Source organism: Pteropus vampyrus, unplaced genomic scaffold, assembly GCF_000151845.1.
Source record: "Pteropus vampyrus isolate Shadow unplaced genomic scaffold, Pvam_2.0 Scaffold1327, whole genome shotgun sequence".
In the NCBI taxonomy this organism is placed as follows: domain Eukaryota; kingdom Metazoa; phylum Chordata; class Mammalia; order Chiroptera; family Pteropodidae; genus Pteropus; species Pteropus vampyrus.
Window position 1 is genome coordinate 53,511 of NW_011890108.1, and position 17,072 is coordinate 70,582.

The window sequence follows — 17,072 nt, forward strand, 5'->3', positions numbered from 1 at the left end:
AAACTGAAGTGAAGTTATGTCATGACCAAGCTGAAATTTTAAGAGCTATCATGTGGCCCTGAGACTGGCATGTCTCAAAATTAGGTATTGCTCTTGCAGTTTGGGTCTCATTAAAGGAATAAAGATGAAAAACCAGAGGATCATCTCCTTAGATGCAGGACAAGCATTTGATAAAACTCAATATCCATTTATGATTAAAAACTCTCGGCAAACTAGAAACAGGATGGAACTTCCTTATCCTAATAAAGAACATCTACAAAAAATCCTATAGCTGACTTCAAAAATAGTAGTGAAAGACTCAATGCTTTCCTCCAAAAAGTGAGAACAAGGCAAAGATGTCCTCTCATTACTTCTACTCCACAGTATACTAGAAGTCCTAGCAATAAGACAAGAAAAAAAATGGCATGCAGTTTGGAAAGGAAGAAATAAAAGTCACTACTTACAGACATGATTGTCTATGAAAATCTCTCAGAACCTACAAAAAGGCTCCTAGAACCAGTGAGTGAGTTTGGCAAAATTATAAGATACAAGATCAATATACAGAAATCAACTGCATTTCTATATTCTAACAACAAACAATTGGATGATAACATTTTAAAAAATCTGTTTATAGCAGTTTCGAAAATATGAAATGCTTAAGGACACAGTCTTAAAAATATGTACAAGACTCGTACACTAAGAATTATAAAATATTGCTAAGAAAAATGAAAGACCCAAATAAATGGAGAATATGCCATGTTCATGGATTGAAAGGCTTAATATTGTTAAGATATCCAATCTCCCTAAATGAACATATAGACTAAACACAATCCCAAGCATAATCCAGCAGGTTTTTAAAAAACAGAGACAGACAAACTGATTCTAAAATTTATGTGAAAATGCAAAGGACCCAGAATTGCTGAAACATCTGGAAAAATAAGGATATAGCTGGCCAACGACTTATACTGATTTCAATTCATACTATACAAACACAGTATCAAGACAGTATAGTATTAGTGTAAGAACAAAGAGATCAGTGTAAGAGAACATAAAGTCCAGAAACAGACCTACACACAAACGGTCAATTGGAAATTGAAAGAGAAGTCTTTTCAGCAAAGAAACAAAAAAGTATGGTAAATTAGATTTCATTAGAATTTAAAATCTCCATTCATCAAAAGATGTGGTTAAGAAAATAAGCAGAAAAGCCACAGACTGAGAGAAAATCACAAAACATAGATCTGACAGAAGACATATCCAGAAGAACCCAATAATAAGCTTTCTTTACTATAAATCTTTCATTCATATTCACCCATTTTTCTATTGAGTTGGTGGGGTCTTTCTCTTATTGATTGGTAGAAGCCTTTTATACATTAAGAAAATTAGTCTGTGATATGAATTGCAAATATTTTTCCCAGTTTACTATTTGTCTTTTTACATGGCTCCTATTTTTAAATGCAAAACTATTTTACTTTTCATGTAAGTGAATTGTCTCCTTTATAGCATCTAAGTCTTAACTTGTACACTGAATGGACTTCACTATTTTGAGATTATTTTTTAAAAATTCTCTTACAGATTCTCTCAGTACTTCTACTGTTTCATTTTTGTTGCATTCAAATCCTTATTCTATAGTGTTGGTGATATAGTGGTGATCATAGCTGCCTTCCAAATCCTTATTCTATAATTCATCTTAATGTAATCTAATTTAGTGAGTACTTAATTCTATTTTTCATTTTTTCTTTAATGGATAAAGGCATTTGTGGCCATTAACTTTCTCCTTAAAATAGCTTCGCTATGTTCCGCGTGGTTGGTTAAAATGTATTCCCCTTTCCATACCTTTTTATACAGTTAGTGTATAATTTCCTTTTTTTTCTTTTATATGCAAGGTTTATATCCAGTAACATGTGTATCTGTTAAATCTTCAAATTAAGATTTAGTCATCTTTATTAAATTAAATTATGATCAAGAAAAAATATATGCAATATATTATTACATGTATTATTGTAATTTTCTGTGTGTCTAAGTATATGATCAAATTTTTACAAATGTTCCTCAGACACGGGAATAAATGTATATCTTCTTTTTCAGAGGTATAAAGATCTAGTATATATCTATTAAACCAAATATATTTGTTGTATTTTTAAATTTTTATTTATGATTTTTTTGTCTACTAGATTTGTCCAACTATGATAGAGGTCTCTCCTATTACTATTTTATCAAGCTCCTCACACTTCTGTAATCACTGATGTATATTCTATAAATTAAAATGATCACAGTTTACTTTTGACCTTAAATTCTACTTCATCTACTATTAATATTGCTATACTCTTTTTTGTTTCCTACTCCTTTCCTCTGGTTTGCATTTGCCTAGTACCTCTTTAAATATCACTTTATTTTCAACCCTTCTTTTTCATATTCTTTTATTTCTTACCATATAGCATATAGATGAATTTTGTGACTTAATCCAATCTGAGAGGATCCGGAGGATTAGTTTCATTCTATTTAATGAAATGACTCACATACTTGATTTTAGTCCTTTTCTCTCATGCTGTTTATTATTCAGATATTTTTCTATGACTGTGCAGGCATACCTCATTTTACTGCACTTCTCTTTCCTGTGCTTTGCAGATACTATGTTTTTTTCAAATTGAAGGTTTGTGGCATCCCTGCATTGACCAAGTCTATCAGTGCTATTTTTCCAACAGGCTCATACGATTAGCATTTTTTAGCAATAAAGTATTGTTTAATTAAGGTATGTACATTTATTTTTAGACACGATACTATTGCACACTTAATCTACAGTATAGTGTAAACATAACTTTTATATGCCCTGGGAAAGCAAAAAATTCATGTGAATAGCTTTATCATGATATTCACTTTATTGAAATGGTCCAGAAGCAAACCAGCAATATCTCCAAAGGATGTCTGTATTTTTCCATGCTATTTATAACCTTTCTCCACTCCACACTATATATGGTCATCTTCCCTCATCTACATAACTTTTCCTGGTTAAGTAGCTTCCTATTAAATGGACATATATTTTTAATTCAACCAATCTCCTACTAATTAGTTGTCCTCAATTTTTCTAGTATAAACACCACCACAGTCCATCCAGTGGTACAAGCAACATATTTGTAAGTCATCTTTCATACTTTCTTCTCCCTCATCCCCATAATTAACCCATCACCAAATCCTGTTAATTTTACTTCCTAGATCACACTCATATTTGTTTGCATCTCCCATTTCTACAGCTACCATTCTAATCCAAAATAACATCAGTCCACAATGGCCAGCTGTTCTACCCATATCAACTTTGCTCCCACCACTTATTCGTCTTCTTCAGTGCTGCTAGAGCAAAGACTACAAACAGGATGATGTCGCCTAAAACCCTTCAATAGATTCCCATATATTTAGGATAAAAGTTTTTAAATTAAATTTATTGGGGTGACATTGGTTTAAAAAAGTATATAGGTTTCAAGTGTAAAATTCTATAATACATCATCTGCATATTGTATTATCTGTTCACCACCCAAAGTCAAATCTCCTTCCATCACCATATATTTGACTCCTTTTACCCTTTTCTATTTTTCCCCCTCCCCCTTTCCTTCTGGTAATCACTAAACTGTTGTCTGTGTCTATGAGTTTTTCTATGTTTGTTTGTGGCTTTCAGTTTTACACATTTAGGATAAGATTTAAAACATAGATCTTGAGGCCCTACATCTCTGGATCAGGACCACTTCATGCCAACCCCTTCTTTGTTATCTGCATTCCAGCTACACTAGCCTTCTCTCATGCTTCTACCACCATAATATAATAATGATTATCAGTTACTATGTGTTTACTGTGTACTTAGTGGTTTACATGCATTATGTAATCTTCACAACAAATTACATACTATTGATATTCCTATTTTATAGATGAGGAAACTAAAGCTTAGAAAAATTACGTAATTTGCCCAGGGTCTTACAACTAGTTAAGTGGCTGAACTAAAATCTGAACCCAGGTCTGATTCCTGAGTTCATTATATTTGTTTCTCCAGACTTGTACTCTTTAACCACATTTCATTTATCTTGGCACTACTGATGATGCCTTGTACATATTACCTACAGAGCAATGTTTATAAAAAGTTATTTCTGTCCACAACTACTTAAGACAAAACTTACTTTTGTTTTGTTTTGTTTTGTTCTCTAGTCTTTTATTCCTTCTCATATATTTCAGATATGGCATTCTTAAATTTCTCTAACCTATCCACTATAAAAAATAAAAAATTACATTTTCTTAGACCTATGACTGTGGAATTTAAACTTGTTGGTAATTTTGTCAAAATATCAAAACTAGAAATGGGCTTTTAAATTTTTTTTTTTTTTAGGCAAGGCAACCCTTGGTTGACCTCACAGATTGCAAGGACCTTGTCAGCTTACAATCCCTTATTTTTAAATTTTTTATGCCTACAGCACCTGGTCTTCCTAGGTGGTCCCCCATCCAAGTACTAACCAGGCCTGATCCTGCTTAGCTTCCGAGATCAGATGGGATCAGGCTTGTTCAGGGTAGCATGGCCGTAGACTTAGAAATGGGCATTTAAAATAATGTTTTTGGCATAGTCAATGAATATAGAGAGAAATTAAGGCTAGAAGGGACTTTAGGGATTATTCTGATTCATAATTTTGTTTTATAAATAAACAATCTAAAAGCCCAGATAAATGAAGTGTCCTGTCCAAGTTGAGCATTAAGCTAATAGTAATGCAGGAATCGTTAACTTCCTGCCCAGTGCTTTGTTACAGCATATTCCAATCAAGTGGACAGACTCAATTTTACTAGCGTCTTTCAAACAAGATTTAAAACAAATGATAAAAAACAACTGTCACATAAGGACTCTGTTTCTAATTAAAATCATATTGATATTAAAGTTCTTATCCTTCCAAAGTGGTTATCATTTGCATTTCAAATTTAGGACATAAAGCAATAAAGAGAATACCTTTTTAGTCCATCTTTTTACTCCATTATATCCTTTGGTTACCAGCTGTCTATGAAAAAAGCTGTTGAAAAAATGAACCTAGAAGAAACATCAAATATAAGCACCCAGATTATATTAGGCTTTACCCAGATTTAACTTCAAAAGAAAATGGAAATGTAAAAATCCTTGAATACAGACAAAAAGTAAGGGAAAATTTCTTCTTTAAAATAATAACCAAAATATAGAAAATATATTAATTGGTTCACAAAATATTTTGTTCCAAATTTTCATTAGAATGACCTTACAGCTGTGGTCTATAATTACAACTGGAATGGGCAGTAAATAGATTAGCTGAATCCAATCAAGTAGAGGAGCAACATGACAAATCTCTCCAAATGAAGTGATAAAGTTGAAAGAGGCTATGAAGGAATGAGGTAATGATTACCTTGAACTCAAGGGATATGGACTATAAAACTAACTCCATTTGAAGGATGTAAATTTGGAGACTCTTGCTGTATAACAACTATGAAAAGATTTTAGCATGATCACTTCTAGCACTGAAAGAATTACGCTGGTCATATGGAGAATCATGTCCTGCATCCTTGGCTTCAAATTTCTGGCTTATAAAGTAGTATCGGCTCATCTGAGATAGTAAATTATTGTGGCCTTAACGCAGTAACTTTGACTCACTTGAGATAATAAAATTGTTCTCTTTTGCTGAGGTTTTCAGGATGTGGTCACCAGATCGCAGTATCAGCAGGAACATGCTAAAATGTAAATTCTGAGGCTCCACCCCAGACCTACGTTAAAACAGAAACTCTGAGGGCAGGACTCAGCAATGTGGTTTTATAAACCTTCCAGAGGATTCTGATGCACATTTGTTTTCAGAACCATGTAGCTTAAGATATCAATAAAAAAGGGCTTATAGTAGCTACATCTCAGAAGCTGTAATTCTCAAACTTTGTATGCATCAGAATCTGGAAATGCTATGTTAAAACACAGATTGCTGGGCCCCACCTTCAGTTTCTGGTTCAGAAGGTGTGGGTTGGAGTCTAAAAATTAACATTTTTATTAAATTCCCAGGTGATGGCTGATGCTGTTGGTCTGGGAACTGCCTAAGTGCCATTTCAATCCAATGAAGGTTTAGAATTAAATAAAAAGGCAAAGACAGTAAACTATACCCTTGAAAATACTTTTATGTTAAAAATCATGTGTTTAAATTTAAACTTTCTCATGATTAAGAGAACTTGACATAATAGAAAATCTGACAGATTAGCCTCATGATTCCAATGTAAAATGCATAACAGATGTGCGATTTTAAGTGCAAAGTTATGACATTTTGTCTATATTCATAAATAGCGTTGGAATCTGAGATTCATTACATTTACCTGTTTAAATTATTAGATTTATAAAAGTTTATAAAGTACTTGGAAAGGTTTTGCTTGTTGAAATCAAAGGCTGCCCAGCAGGCAATTTGAGTGCCCAGAAATAAAAATTAATATATTAAATTTTTAAAGAGTTTCAATATGTAACTATACTTTTAACCCATTTGCCATTTAGGAAAAAAAATGTGCAGCTCACTGCTAGCATTAATTTAATTTTACATAAACACACCCTTTGAGGCTGAAGCAAATCTGACTGGTTTTCAATGTGAAAACAAAATATAAAAAACTGTTCTTAAAGTTATTTCTAAACAGAACTTATCCCTAATCCTAAGGTAACAGAAATGTATGCATAAATCAGATTCATCAAATGAATCTTCAGCTAACAACTGTTTAAGAACGATGTTAACATCACACCCAGGAATGCTACTTTTTCTAGGATTTAACATTTCAGCAATCAAGAATTACTATACTTTGCAAATAGAAATACTACTACTAAAGACAGAATGCAATAAATAGAATGATGTCATTTGTTTTCAAAACTATCGATATACTAGAGCGATGCGAAAATAATAATAAAAGTGAGATATTTCATGGCAAACTTTGGGAGTAAGGTTAGGACTATAACATGTGAGTTATTTCAGGGTGAAAACTACAGCCGCAAATGGCAAATGTGTTAAGGGAATTTTATAGTTTAAGAGAGGTTAGTTGGTATTTGAACTGAGTATCAAAGATTAAGCCAAGATAAAGTGATAATAAATACCATTTTACCACCTTTTTAAAGAGAGTAAGACTTCAATTTAAAAGCTTAAAGCGAATAGTCTCTTTTGTATCTCCCACTAAAACAAAAAGCTTCCTCAAGATATCAACCAACATTCCCACTCTGAAATAAATAAGCAGGAAACACTGGCATCATGACTTTCTTATGCAGAAGTGATATTATAGAACATATGCCCAATCTTAACACATGATCAAGAGAAAAACACACCCTTTTTAAAAATCTAAGGAATATCAAATAATTGCAAAAAGTTTTTTTAAAAAAAAACTTCCTTCAATACACAAGGACTCTCTCCTAAAGAAGAGTAAGTTTTCACTTACTTTGTCTGGGACTGCATCCATTATCAGCTCACCGTACATATTAATGACCTATAAAAAGTCAACATAAAACCAGCTTACTAACCCTATACAATTCAGAACGTACCATTCAGAATGAATAACATATTGATATTGCCAATAGTAATCAAATCTTTTGGATAGTGGAGTTAGTGAATGAGTCACTTGAGTAAGAAATAAAGAATCACTGATTCCAAAAGATATTGACTGTGAGGCCAACCGGAGGTTATTAATTATATTTTACTGTTCAACATCCTCTGCAACTTTTCCATGATGAGAACCTACAATACACTAACCTGGTCATTCAGCCAATTCTGACCATCCAGTGTTGCCAGGTCATCCATATCTAGCATGTGCTTATTGTAGAAGATACGAAAGTTGCATTTTTGATGTCTGGCCCGATAGTTTGTTATTTCCCTATTGATAAATGGCTTTCTGAAACAAAGATTTTGAAATAAAAGGTAAAATACATGAGTGCTACTCAATTTATAGCGAAGTATCTACTTTTTAATTGAGAAAGGTCATATATGACAATTTTATTTAAAGGGCTTAACTTAAGCATCATTGACAAACCTATTAGAAAAGTCTTCATTAAAGACATCTTTTAATTTCCCAAGGACATCTTTTTCACTGAGTGGGACCAAACTGCCATACTTCTTCATAACCTCATCTAGGAATCCTTAAATAAAGGAAGAAAGAAAAATTAAGATGGAAAAAATATTTTCAGCAAAGTCACTCTCTCAATACTTAACCTGTACATACCTAACACACATTTAACCTATATTGTATATTATACTATAAAGAAAACTTTTAAAATTTATGTAAAAAAAATTGTAAAATAATAAATGAATCAGGCTCTCACCATTCCAATCTAGAGAGAAATGCTTGCTCTAAGGCATCATTTCGTATCGGATTTCTAAGGTGCTGATGCATTGTTAGAGGGAGAACAGCTATCTAAAACTAAAGATTGACATCTTTCAGTAGCTTAACCTTGGAGAAGAATCCTATCTCCTAAAGAGTAAAATCTAAAAGGCTTAATCATCTGATTAAATGTGTCTATCACATTTAACTTGGTAACTGAAGGAATTCTCTTTTTAAAAATCACAATTAGAGGGAATTGTTGAGATCGCTGTCAAAGTATTATTTGATAAAGGTGTGTAATTTCACATCTCGCAACAAGGGACAAATTCTAAGGCATTTTTAATATACAACTTGATAGTTATTATACTCTGAATAATGCTGAAGTACGTTTAACTCTATAACACCTGGGAGACATTTTAAAAGGGGAAACAGAATTAAAGGGTGACTTCTTGGCTAGAATATAGAATAGTCTTCAGGTCAGTTTAGGTAATACATATATTCATTTTAATGACTTGGAAGAGGATCCACTGAAGAAACATACATACAAAAGCCCTAGGGAATAAGACCAGGACATTATTTCTAAGTAAATACAAAGAAGCTCAGGGAACACTTAGAGGTTCGCAAAAGTGCAGGCATGACTTGCACTATTCAGTGATGCTGAATGAGAAGAGCAACAGCCTGGCTAACCATCAGTCAGACAATTAAGTCCACTAGGTTTTGATGGGAAAAATGAGGACTGTAGCATCTATTTTACCCAGCTCCCTTTCTAACTTCAAGAATTGCCTCTGCTACACATTAATACAAAATGGACAGGAAGGACTACAATAAAGTGACTATCCTGAGAATGGACAGTTTTATACAGGGGAGGGGCAAATAAAGGTGTGAAAACCCCATTTTTCCTCCTGTTAGTCTCCTACCAGAGTGGCTCCCAATTGGAATGGCTTATTACAAGAGCAATGGTTAAGGCATAGTAAACAGGAAAGAGGTGTTTGCTTAGGCCTGGTTCTGGTCTAGGCTTTAGGCAAGAAAGGGAGTCCCATGTTCTGGCCTAATCAGAATAGGAGATAAAGATTTAGGGTTTCAAAACTAGGAATAGGACGTGGTTCCATACTGTAGCGGTTAGTAGGTCTGCTTTACACGCAGAAGGTCCTGGGTTTGCCATGGTCCATGGTCTATGGCCATGCTACCCTAAACAAGCCCGATGTCTGATCTCAGAACAAAACAGGGTCGGGCCTGGTTAGTACTTGGATGGGAGACCACCTAGGAAGACCACGTGCTATAGGCATAAATAATAATAAAAAAATTTTTTAAATAAAAAAACTAGGAATAAAGCATATATTTGCCTATAGTGTTTACTATATCATATCTTATAGTTATCTAAGCATAGCCTTGTATCCACATGAGAGAATGAACCCAAACAGAAGGAATCTCAACATTTAAGGAACAAATTTTATATACTGTTCCTAATAACAAAAGATTATGCTTTACACCCAGCAACATTGACACTTTTCAAATAAGAAAGCAGTCTCATCTACCGTGGGAAAATGGATTCCAAACCCAAATGATTATCATGGGAAAGAGGTGTCCCTGTTAATAATGTTATTGCTCAATGCTATCGGGATTTTAAGTGGTTATAGTTTTTCCCTCTTACCTGTATTTTTTTCATTTTCAGACGATAACCATGGATTCCTAATGCAGTAGAAAGGCCCTACCTGTTATCTTCAAGGAGAACCCTAGATAACAACATCTCACTGATACACACCATTAACTCACTGGAACCAGAAGGAAAATGACAGTTAAAGAGCACTGACCATAAGCCAAGCACTAGCACATATCATTTCATCCTTGTAACTACCCAATGTGTTAGACAGTAAGCCTATGTTACGGATGGAGACAGGAAGCTTAGGGAAGTTAACTTCCACCAGGATCCTTAATTGGCATATGGCAGAACTAAGACTCTGACTGTAGGTCAGTGACCACAGAAACTGAGCAAGTTACCTCCAAAGCAAAAAATACCTATTATCTTTTCTCTACAAAAACAACCCAATTGATCATTTCATCTTTCCCTTTTAATACCTGTAAGCAAAGAATTACCTAGAAAACAGACTTAAAAAGAGTTACATCCATTATTCTTTACCTACTTGCTTTCATCAAACTAGTGAACCAAAAAGGAAAAGTGCATTAGAATACAATTTCACTTCAAAAATACTAAAATTTTGATGTGACCAAGAAACAAGACAAAATGTTAGGGGAAAAAAAAAAATAACAAAAAACTACAGAGTTTGAATCATAGTCCATCCTGCAAATACAAAAGGTAATAATATAAAAAATAAAATCTGAGGTGTCATTTTAGAAGTTAAATGACTCATGTTAAACCAACTGTGTTAGACAGTGTTTTCTTGAGACAATATCCCACACTGACTGTGGAATGGGGTTCACTATGTTATGCACATAAGAAATGCAAATGCTTGGTTCTCCAACAACTTACAATACACATGTCAGAAATCACAAATAAGAAAGACATGAAATATCTAAGAACAAACTTAAGTAATGTGCAAATCCTAAGTAAAAAGCCCATTCCTTTAGAACTTTTATGCCTTTATAAACATGTATTTCTTAAAGATATAAGTAGCACACCACTTATTCTTGAAACTGCTTTTTTCCATTCAATACACCATGCTGTATTTTTTTCTCTAAGTCAGTTCAAAACAATCTAGCAGTCCATTAAATGGGTATGTCATATTTTAACCAATTCCCCATTGATGACCATTTGGTAATTTTAGCTCCATAAATAATGTCCCAACTAAAACCTTTGATATAGCATGGTTCTAATGCTTTCTCAAAACAATTGCTAATTTCTGGGTCAAAGTAAATTTTTACTTTGATTTTTGTTATATACGTATACCAAATTTTAATATTTATGGAGACAAATTGGTATATTCTGAGTTTCCTATTAAACATTAAGATGTCTTATCAATGAGATCATAAAAATGGTCTCCTGTATCTGTTTTACAACTTTATTGAACTTATTATTCACATATCACAAAATTCAATCTCTTAAAGTATACAATTCAGTGATTTTGTATATTCAGAGATGTGCATATATCGCTACTACCTAATTCCATAAGTTTGCATTGCTCCCCAGCCCCCGGCAACCATTCACCTACTTTCTATCTCTATGTATTTACCTACTCTGGACATTTCAAATCAATAGAATCATAAAGTATATGGCCTTTTTTAAATCTGGTTTCCTTCACTTAGCAAGTTTCAAGATTCCCCCACAATGAAACATGTATCAGTAGTCTACCTTTTTACAGAACAATAATATTCCATTGTATAGATATACCTAATGCTATCTATCCGTTCATCAGTTCCTGGACATTTAGGCTGTTTCTACTTTTTGGCTACTATGAATAATGATGCTATGAACAAATTGTGTACAAAAGTTTTTGTGTCTGTACTTGTTTCTAATTAAATTTTTAATCCATCTAGAATATATTGTGACATAGGAATCTCTTTCCTTCCAAAACAGACAGCTAATCTAAGTACAGAACCCTAGACTTTCATATCCTCTCTCAAGTTTTTCAGCAACTCATTACTGTCATTGCAAAGCATCCAACTTGGTTTTGAAGGGAGTGACTTTCTTTTTAAGGTCATATTTCATCAGTTTATGCAATATTTAATAAAATTATGAAAGAAGTAAACTGGAATAAGTACAACCAGCTCTTGATAAATACATAAATCTGCTGTAATGAGCATTATGTGCAGTTACATTAGAGAAAGCCAGCATTCAGCATTACTATGGAATTTAATACGAGCTAATGCTATAAGTCAATGAAGGAAGCACCTACTACACTGTCCTATATTGATTCCTATTGTGATTGCTTTATTAATCCTGATTACTCAAGTTTAGTTCCTTTGTTGAATTTGTCTCTTTGTGTTGGCTTTTCTTGGATGTTTGGTGACAGATTCTGGGTTCATCTCTATTTGGGGAACTTGATGGGCTAGGGAAGGGCTAGCCCATGAGCAGTAGCTATTGCTACGTCTTGAACTATTTTCAGTGGGATTAGGGATGCTAAGAACCCAAAAATTCTTAGCATCCCTAATCCCTTCTGGAAATGGATGTTTCTCAGTCTTGCCAGGTGTTACACGTAATGGAGCAGGGGGAGGGGGAAATTCCTGTCCCTTCCCACCAATCTCCTGTTCTTAGGATTTCAGTCCTGTATGTCAATTACATCTTAATAATACTCGGCAGGGGGAGGGGATTTCAGATATATTCGTTGCTGATACATGGCACAGGCAAGGAGAGGTGCTTTTGTTGAGATTCCCCCAACTATTCAGTCTTTTACCATGGGTCTTCCCTTTCGTCCCCATCTCCACCATTTCCAGAAATAGGACTCGCTCAGTGTTGCACCATTTTCCTGCACTAATCTTTTCTTCTGCCGCTGGGGCTACCCTCTGGATTCTTCCCTCTACTTTCTGCCTTTGGAGAGTTTCTCAGTTTCTGGTTCACCAAAACACTGTTACTTGTTTTTGAGTATAGAGATACACATGTGTTTACTTTATCCTCTTAAACCTGGAACTGCTATTGGTTTCTGACAGCTATTTTTCACTAAGTGAAAAAAGCTTTCTTTATTCTTAGTTTTGAGATTTACACAGAAAGAAAGCTGAGTTTTATAAAGATTTTTCAGTAACTGCTGAGATGCCATGATTTTTCTCCCTTAGTCTATTAAAAAAATGAATTACATGGCAGATCACAAATGTCAATTCTGTAAAACTTTCTTCTTCCTCACGTCATGCTACAGTTTTATAATATGCCATATTCAACTGATCGTTTTTGGAAGTACTGCATCTGTAAGTTAATTGGTATTTGTGGGTAAATGCTAACTTTTTCAGGTTTATGTATAATGGTTCTGCTAATCTCAAAGTAGGGAAATTTGTCCTTCTCTATTCTAGGACAGTATAAAGAACAGAAATAGTTTTTTAATATTTGCCAGGACTCTTTACTTTGTGACTTTTTGTGAGGGAAAAACTTTTTATACATGCTTAATGGTTGGGCAAACAAAATATTCAGAATTGTTTAAATCATCAAGAAGTAACTCTCCTTAACTCCCCAGAAAAAGCCATTTGTAACAATTTGATATATCTGCCTAGATATGTCCTATACAAATATATGTACACACATACATACATATGCTCATCCTACATATGTACATGTTTCTTTTAATAAAATGGCATCTTTCTTCTTTGCGACTTGCTTTTTCACTTTATAGCTTTCAAAATATAGATCAAATTTATTCCTTAACAGTTTCATAGTATATTATTGCCTGGATGTGCAATAATTTATAATTCCATAAAAAATTTGTTTTGTTGTCTTTACTTTTTATTTTTTTTATGCCTACAGCACCTGGTCTTCCTAGGTGGTCTCCCATCCAAGTACTAACCAGGCCCGACTTTGTTTAGCTTCCGAGATCAGACACTGGGCTTGTTCAGGATGGCATGGCCTTAGACCATGGACCATGGCTCCATTGGGGTGTGAACCCAGGACCTTCTGCATGTAAAGCAGACATACTAACCGCTACACTATGGAAACACGTCTGTCTTTAGTTTTTATGACCAGGCAGTAAATAAGTAATGTCTCTGTACAATATACTTGTACTCTTTTATGTCTTGGACAAATTGTAAGAAGAGAAATCGGTCAAAGACTGATACTGCCATACTGTATTCCAAAAACGTTTATGCCAACCTACTTCATTGGGTAGATTTTGATAATTAGATTTTTCAAAGCATGATATAAAGACTTGAAGCCATAAAGACAGATAAATTTTACTATGTAAGAACTGAAAATTTCTGGTAAGCAAAAAGAAAAGAAACAAAGTCAGAGTACTGAAGCTTTTACCTTTTGGGGGAGAAAAACTTAAATTCTTTTAACATTTATAATTAAAATTTAACATCTTTAAAACTAGAATAATGCTAACTAAGGTATATGAAGGTAGAAATCAGTATATCCTGTTTCATGCTACATTCATAGACTAGGACAGTCATATATTAAATAAGTAAAATATAAATAATCGAATAGAAAAATAGGTAAAAGAAAATTATATAAACAAAAAATGGCCAACATAGAAAAATAATGTTCAAACTTTAAACTTAAAAATGCAAATTAAAACAATTCATGATCTGTAAGACCGGCAAAGTTTAACAAGTGTGAACTGGTTCAACCTTTTAGAGGGTAATTTAACAATTCTCTTAAAATTTTAAGTGAGTATTCTTCTACCATTAAGTTACTAAGAATTTAACTTACAGAAACAATTGTATAAATAAAAAGAAGCAATTTCATTGCACCAATGTTTATAGAAGGAAACAGCTGGAAGCAACACAAGTGTCCATCAATTGAGAATTAAATAAATTATGAGACATCTATATAATGCAGCAATATAAAAGGCTTTAAGAAGAATGTCTAATTGCTTAAAGAGAAATCCATGTGTGGGAGGAAAAAACAGGACTCTCCTAGAAAGGCTAATAGACAGCAACTGTGGGCTGGAGGTTGGGGGAGAATAAAGGAAGAGTGCATACCAGAAAGGCAGATTGACAGCTGTTCATCATCCACTGGAGATGCTTTTTGACTGTTCTTCCCACCTCCCACTTGATTTTCTAGTTTGAGTCCACTGTACGTCAGAGGAGCCTCCAGTGGACTTTTACAGTAAGGGTGGTCCAGCAACTTAGAACTAAGAATGTTCTGCTTCAGAGATCCATCCTCATCCATCTGGCATAGGCTCTCTTCCTGAATAGTCTCTTCGGACACAGGCCCATCTATACTACTTACAGATTGATCTGCCCCAGATACTGACAGTTTTACCCTGTCATCATTGACAGTACTTGTACAATTTTCCTGACCCAGAGTCATAGCTTCTCTTTCGGTTTCCGAGATAAACATGTTACTAGAATGCTGTTCTGGTAAGGGGATGTCATGAATCATCTCTGCACACTCCCACTTAGGAGAGGAACAGGGTGACTGGTCCCAGGTGTATGTGGCACTGCCATTCTGTTGGTCAGGGAATGCTTCATCTAAACTAAGCTCCTTGCCCAAGAAAGGGCTTCCTTTAGTACAGCCATCAGGCATATGAGAGTTCTTTCCCTTCACCACAGCACTGCTGTCCATATCTGGGAAGTACGGTTGATGCCGACAAGAAGGGTCTTTAAGTTCTGGGGAAGGGAATGGACTGCAACTGCCACCCTCACCGTTCTCCCTAAGGGTCTCTTGATGGTCCCCAGTGACCTGCACCCAGCTTTGCTGGGCTTTTTTTAGCTTGCAAACTTTGCTTTTTGTTCTGAAGTGCTGGGATCTGAGAATCCTGTACCGAAATCTAATCATGGATAATTTCTCGTACATCATAAGAGGAGATACTTTTATTCTTCTATGTTGGTTAAGTTGGAACTTTTTTGGAGTCAGGGGTCCCCCATTCCTGTGGCGCTCCAGCCCTTGGTAGCAGCCATAACAAAAGCGCTTTCTCTTATGGTTGCTCAAGGTGACCACAATCGTGCCACTCTCACCTGGACTCTGGCTCTCCCCATTGAACGTCATGGGAAAGTCAGAAGCTTGCAGCTCCGTCCTAGATCTGTGACCAATGGCCTGGCCTAAAACACTATTTGTTGGCAAGTCAGCAACTGCTTTTGAGAGGCTTTTCCCTCTGCAATATTCATGGTCAGAGTTCTTTGCTGATGACAGCAACTTCTCTGCTTGGAGTTTCAGGAGGGTCCTTGAAGAGGAAATTAAGTGTTTAGTGCCTTTTCTTTTCACTTTAGAGGATAAAGTACTAATGTTTTCAACAGCCAAACTGGACTTTGTTTTAGCAAAAAAGGGTTCATCTTGGATCCACGTTTTCTGAATTTGAAAGGTGTTCTTTCTGAACTGGAAATGCCTCAACTGCCTGCTCCAGGTAACTGGCCTTCCCAACTTGGCTTTCAGAATGCACAAGTGCTGGTGAAAGTAGAACTTCTTAAAGCCTCCAAACCCAGTGTTCCATTTCTCAGAAAAGGCTAAATGGATTCCTTTCCTCCAGAGAATTTTCCTCTGTTTTTTCATTTTTCTGATTCATAATGAGATCTGGATGCAGCTATAAAGAAGAGAAAGAAAAGTTACATTTCTACCCTAAAAACAGTCATAAAGATATAGTCACAGAAATGTTAGAAAACTGAAAAAAAGAAAGCATATGAAGTTCAATTTACACTATCAGATATAATGTAATCCTCCCTGATCAAGGTTTTCCTCACAATGAGACCCCAAAAACCTCCCCAACTCCACACAGCAGATTAATTCCCCTACCTCATCCAAGATTGGAAGTTTATCATTCAGATAGGTTAAAGTAGGAGCTATGCTGATGGGGATCCCAGGCACCGTTGGAAGATGGAATTACGTAACGAATATAGATTCCCAGAACTTTCTCACCCATCTCCCAGAGCCCTGCGCATTTTGTCTTATCCAGGCCGGAGATTGGAAGATTATTTATTCTCTAGAGAATATGATTAGTCCACAAGAAAATACATATAAACAGAAATTCTCCCCAAAATGGCCTAGGATAGCCCACAGTACATCCCTGAAGTTGACAAGTCCCATCGCATGCCCAGAACTTCTCAGTAACTTCTTAGTGGTCATTCTTTAAAATGACAAGATAACCAAGAACCACCAGCCTTCCAGGGTTGAAAAGTAGATCAAAACAAACAGATAAAAGCAAAAACTTTATATAGAGAGGTCAGCTTTAAAAAACTAAGGTAGGGGTAAGGAA

General features: G+C 34.8%; 1 protein-coding gene and 1 non-coding gene across 4 annotated transcripts in view; both read right to left on the reverse strand.

Moving 5' to 3' along the window:
• SENP5 (SUMO1/sentrin specific peptidase 5) overlaps positions 1-17,072 on the reverse strand; it is a 43,688-nt gene that overhangs the window by 12,046 nt on the left and 14,570 nt on the right. For all 3 annotated transcript variants that reach the window (XM_023526602.1, XM_011386374.2, XM_011386372.2), the window contains 5 exons: positions 14,863-16,403; positions 7,999-8,104; positions 7,722-7,860; positions 7,411-7,458; positions 4,952-5,029 (listed from right to left, as the gene is read on the reverse strand). In XM_023526602.1, the coding sequence (XP_023382370.1) occupies positions 4,952-5,029; positions 7,411-7,458; positions 7,722-7,860; positions 7,999-8,104; positions 14,863-16,372 (1,881 nt within the window). In that variant the 5' untranslated portion in view covers positions 16,373-16,403. Of the gene's footprint in view, positions 1-4,951; positions 5,030-7,410; positions 7,459-7,721; positions 7,861-7,998; positions 8,105-14,862; positions 16,404-17,072 lie in introns of those variants that run through there.
• On the reverse strand, positions 4,422-4,540 carry LOC111734451. Its single transcript, XR_002778455.1, has one exon. It is a non-coding gene; the product is annotated as a 5S ribosomal RNA (ribosomal RNA).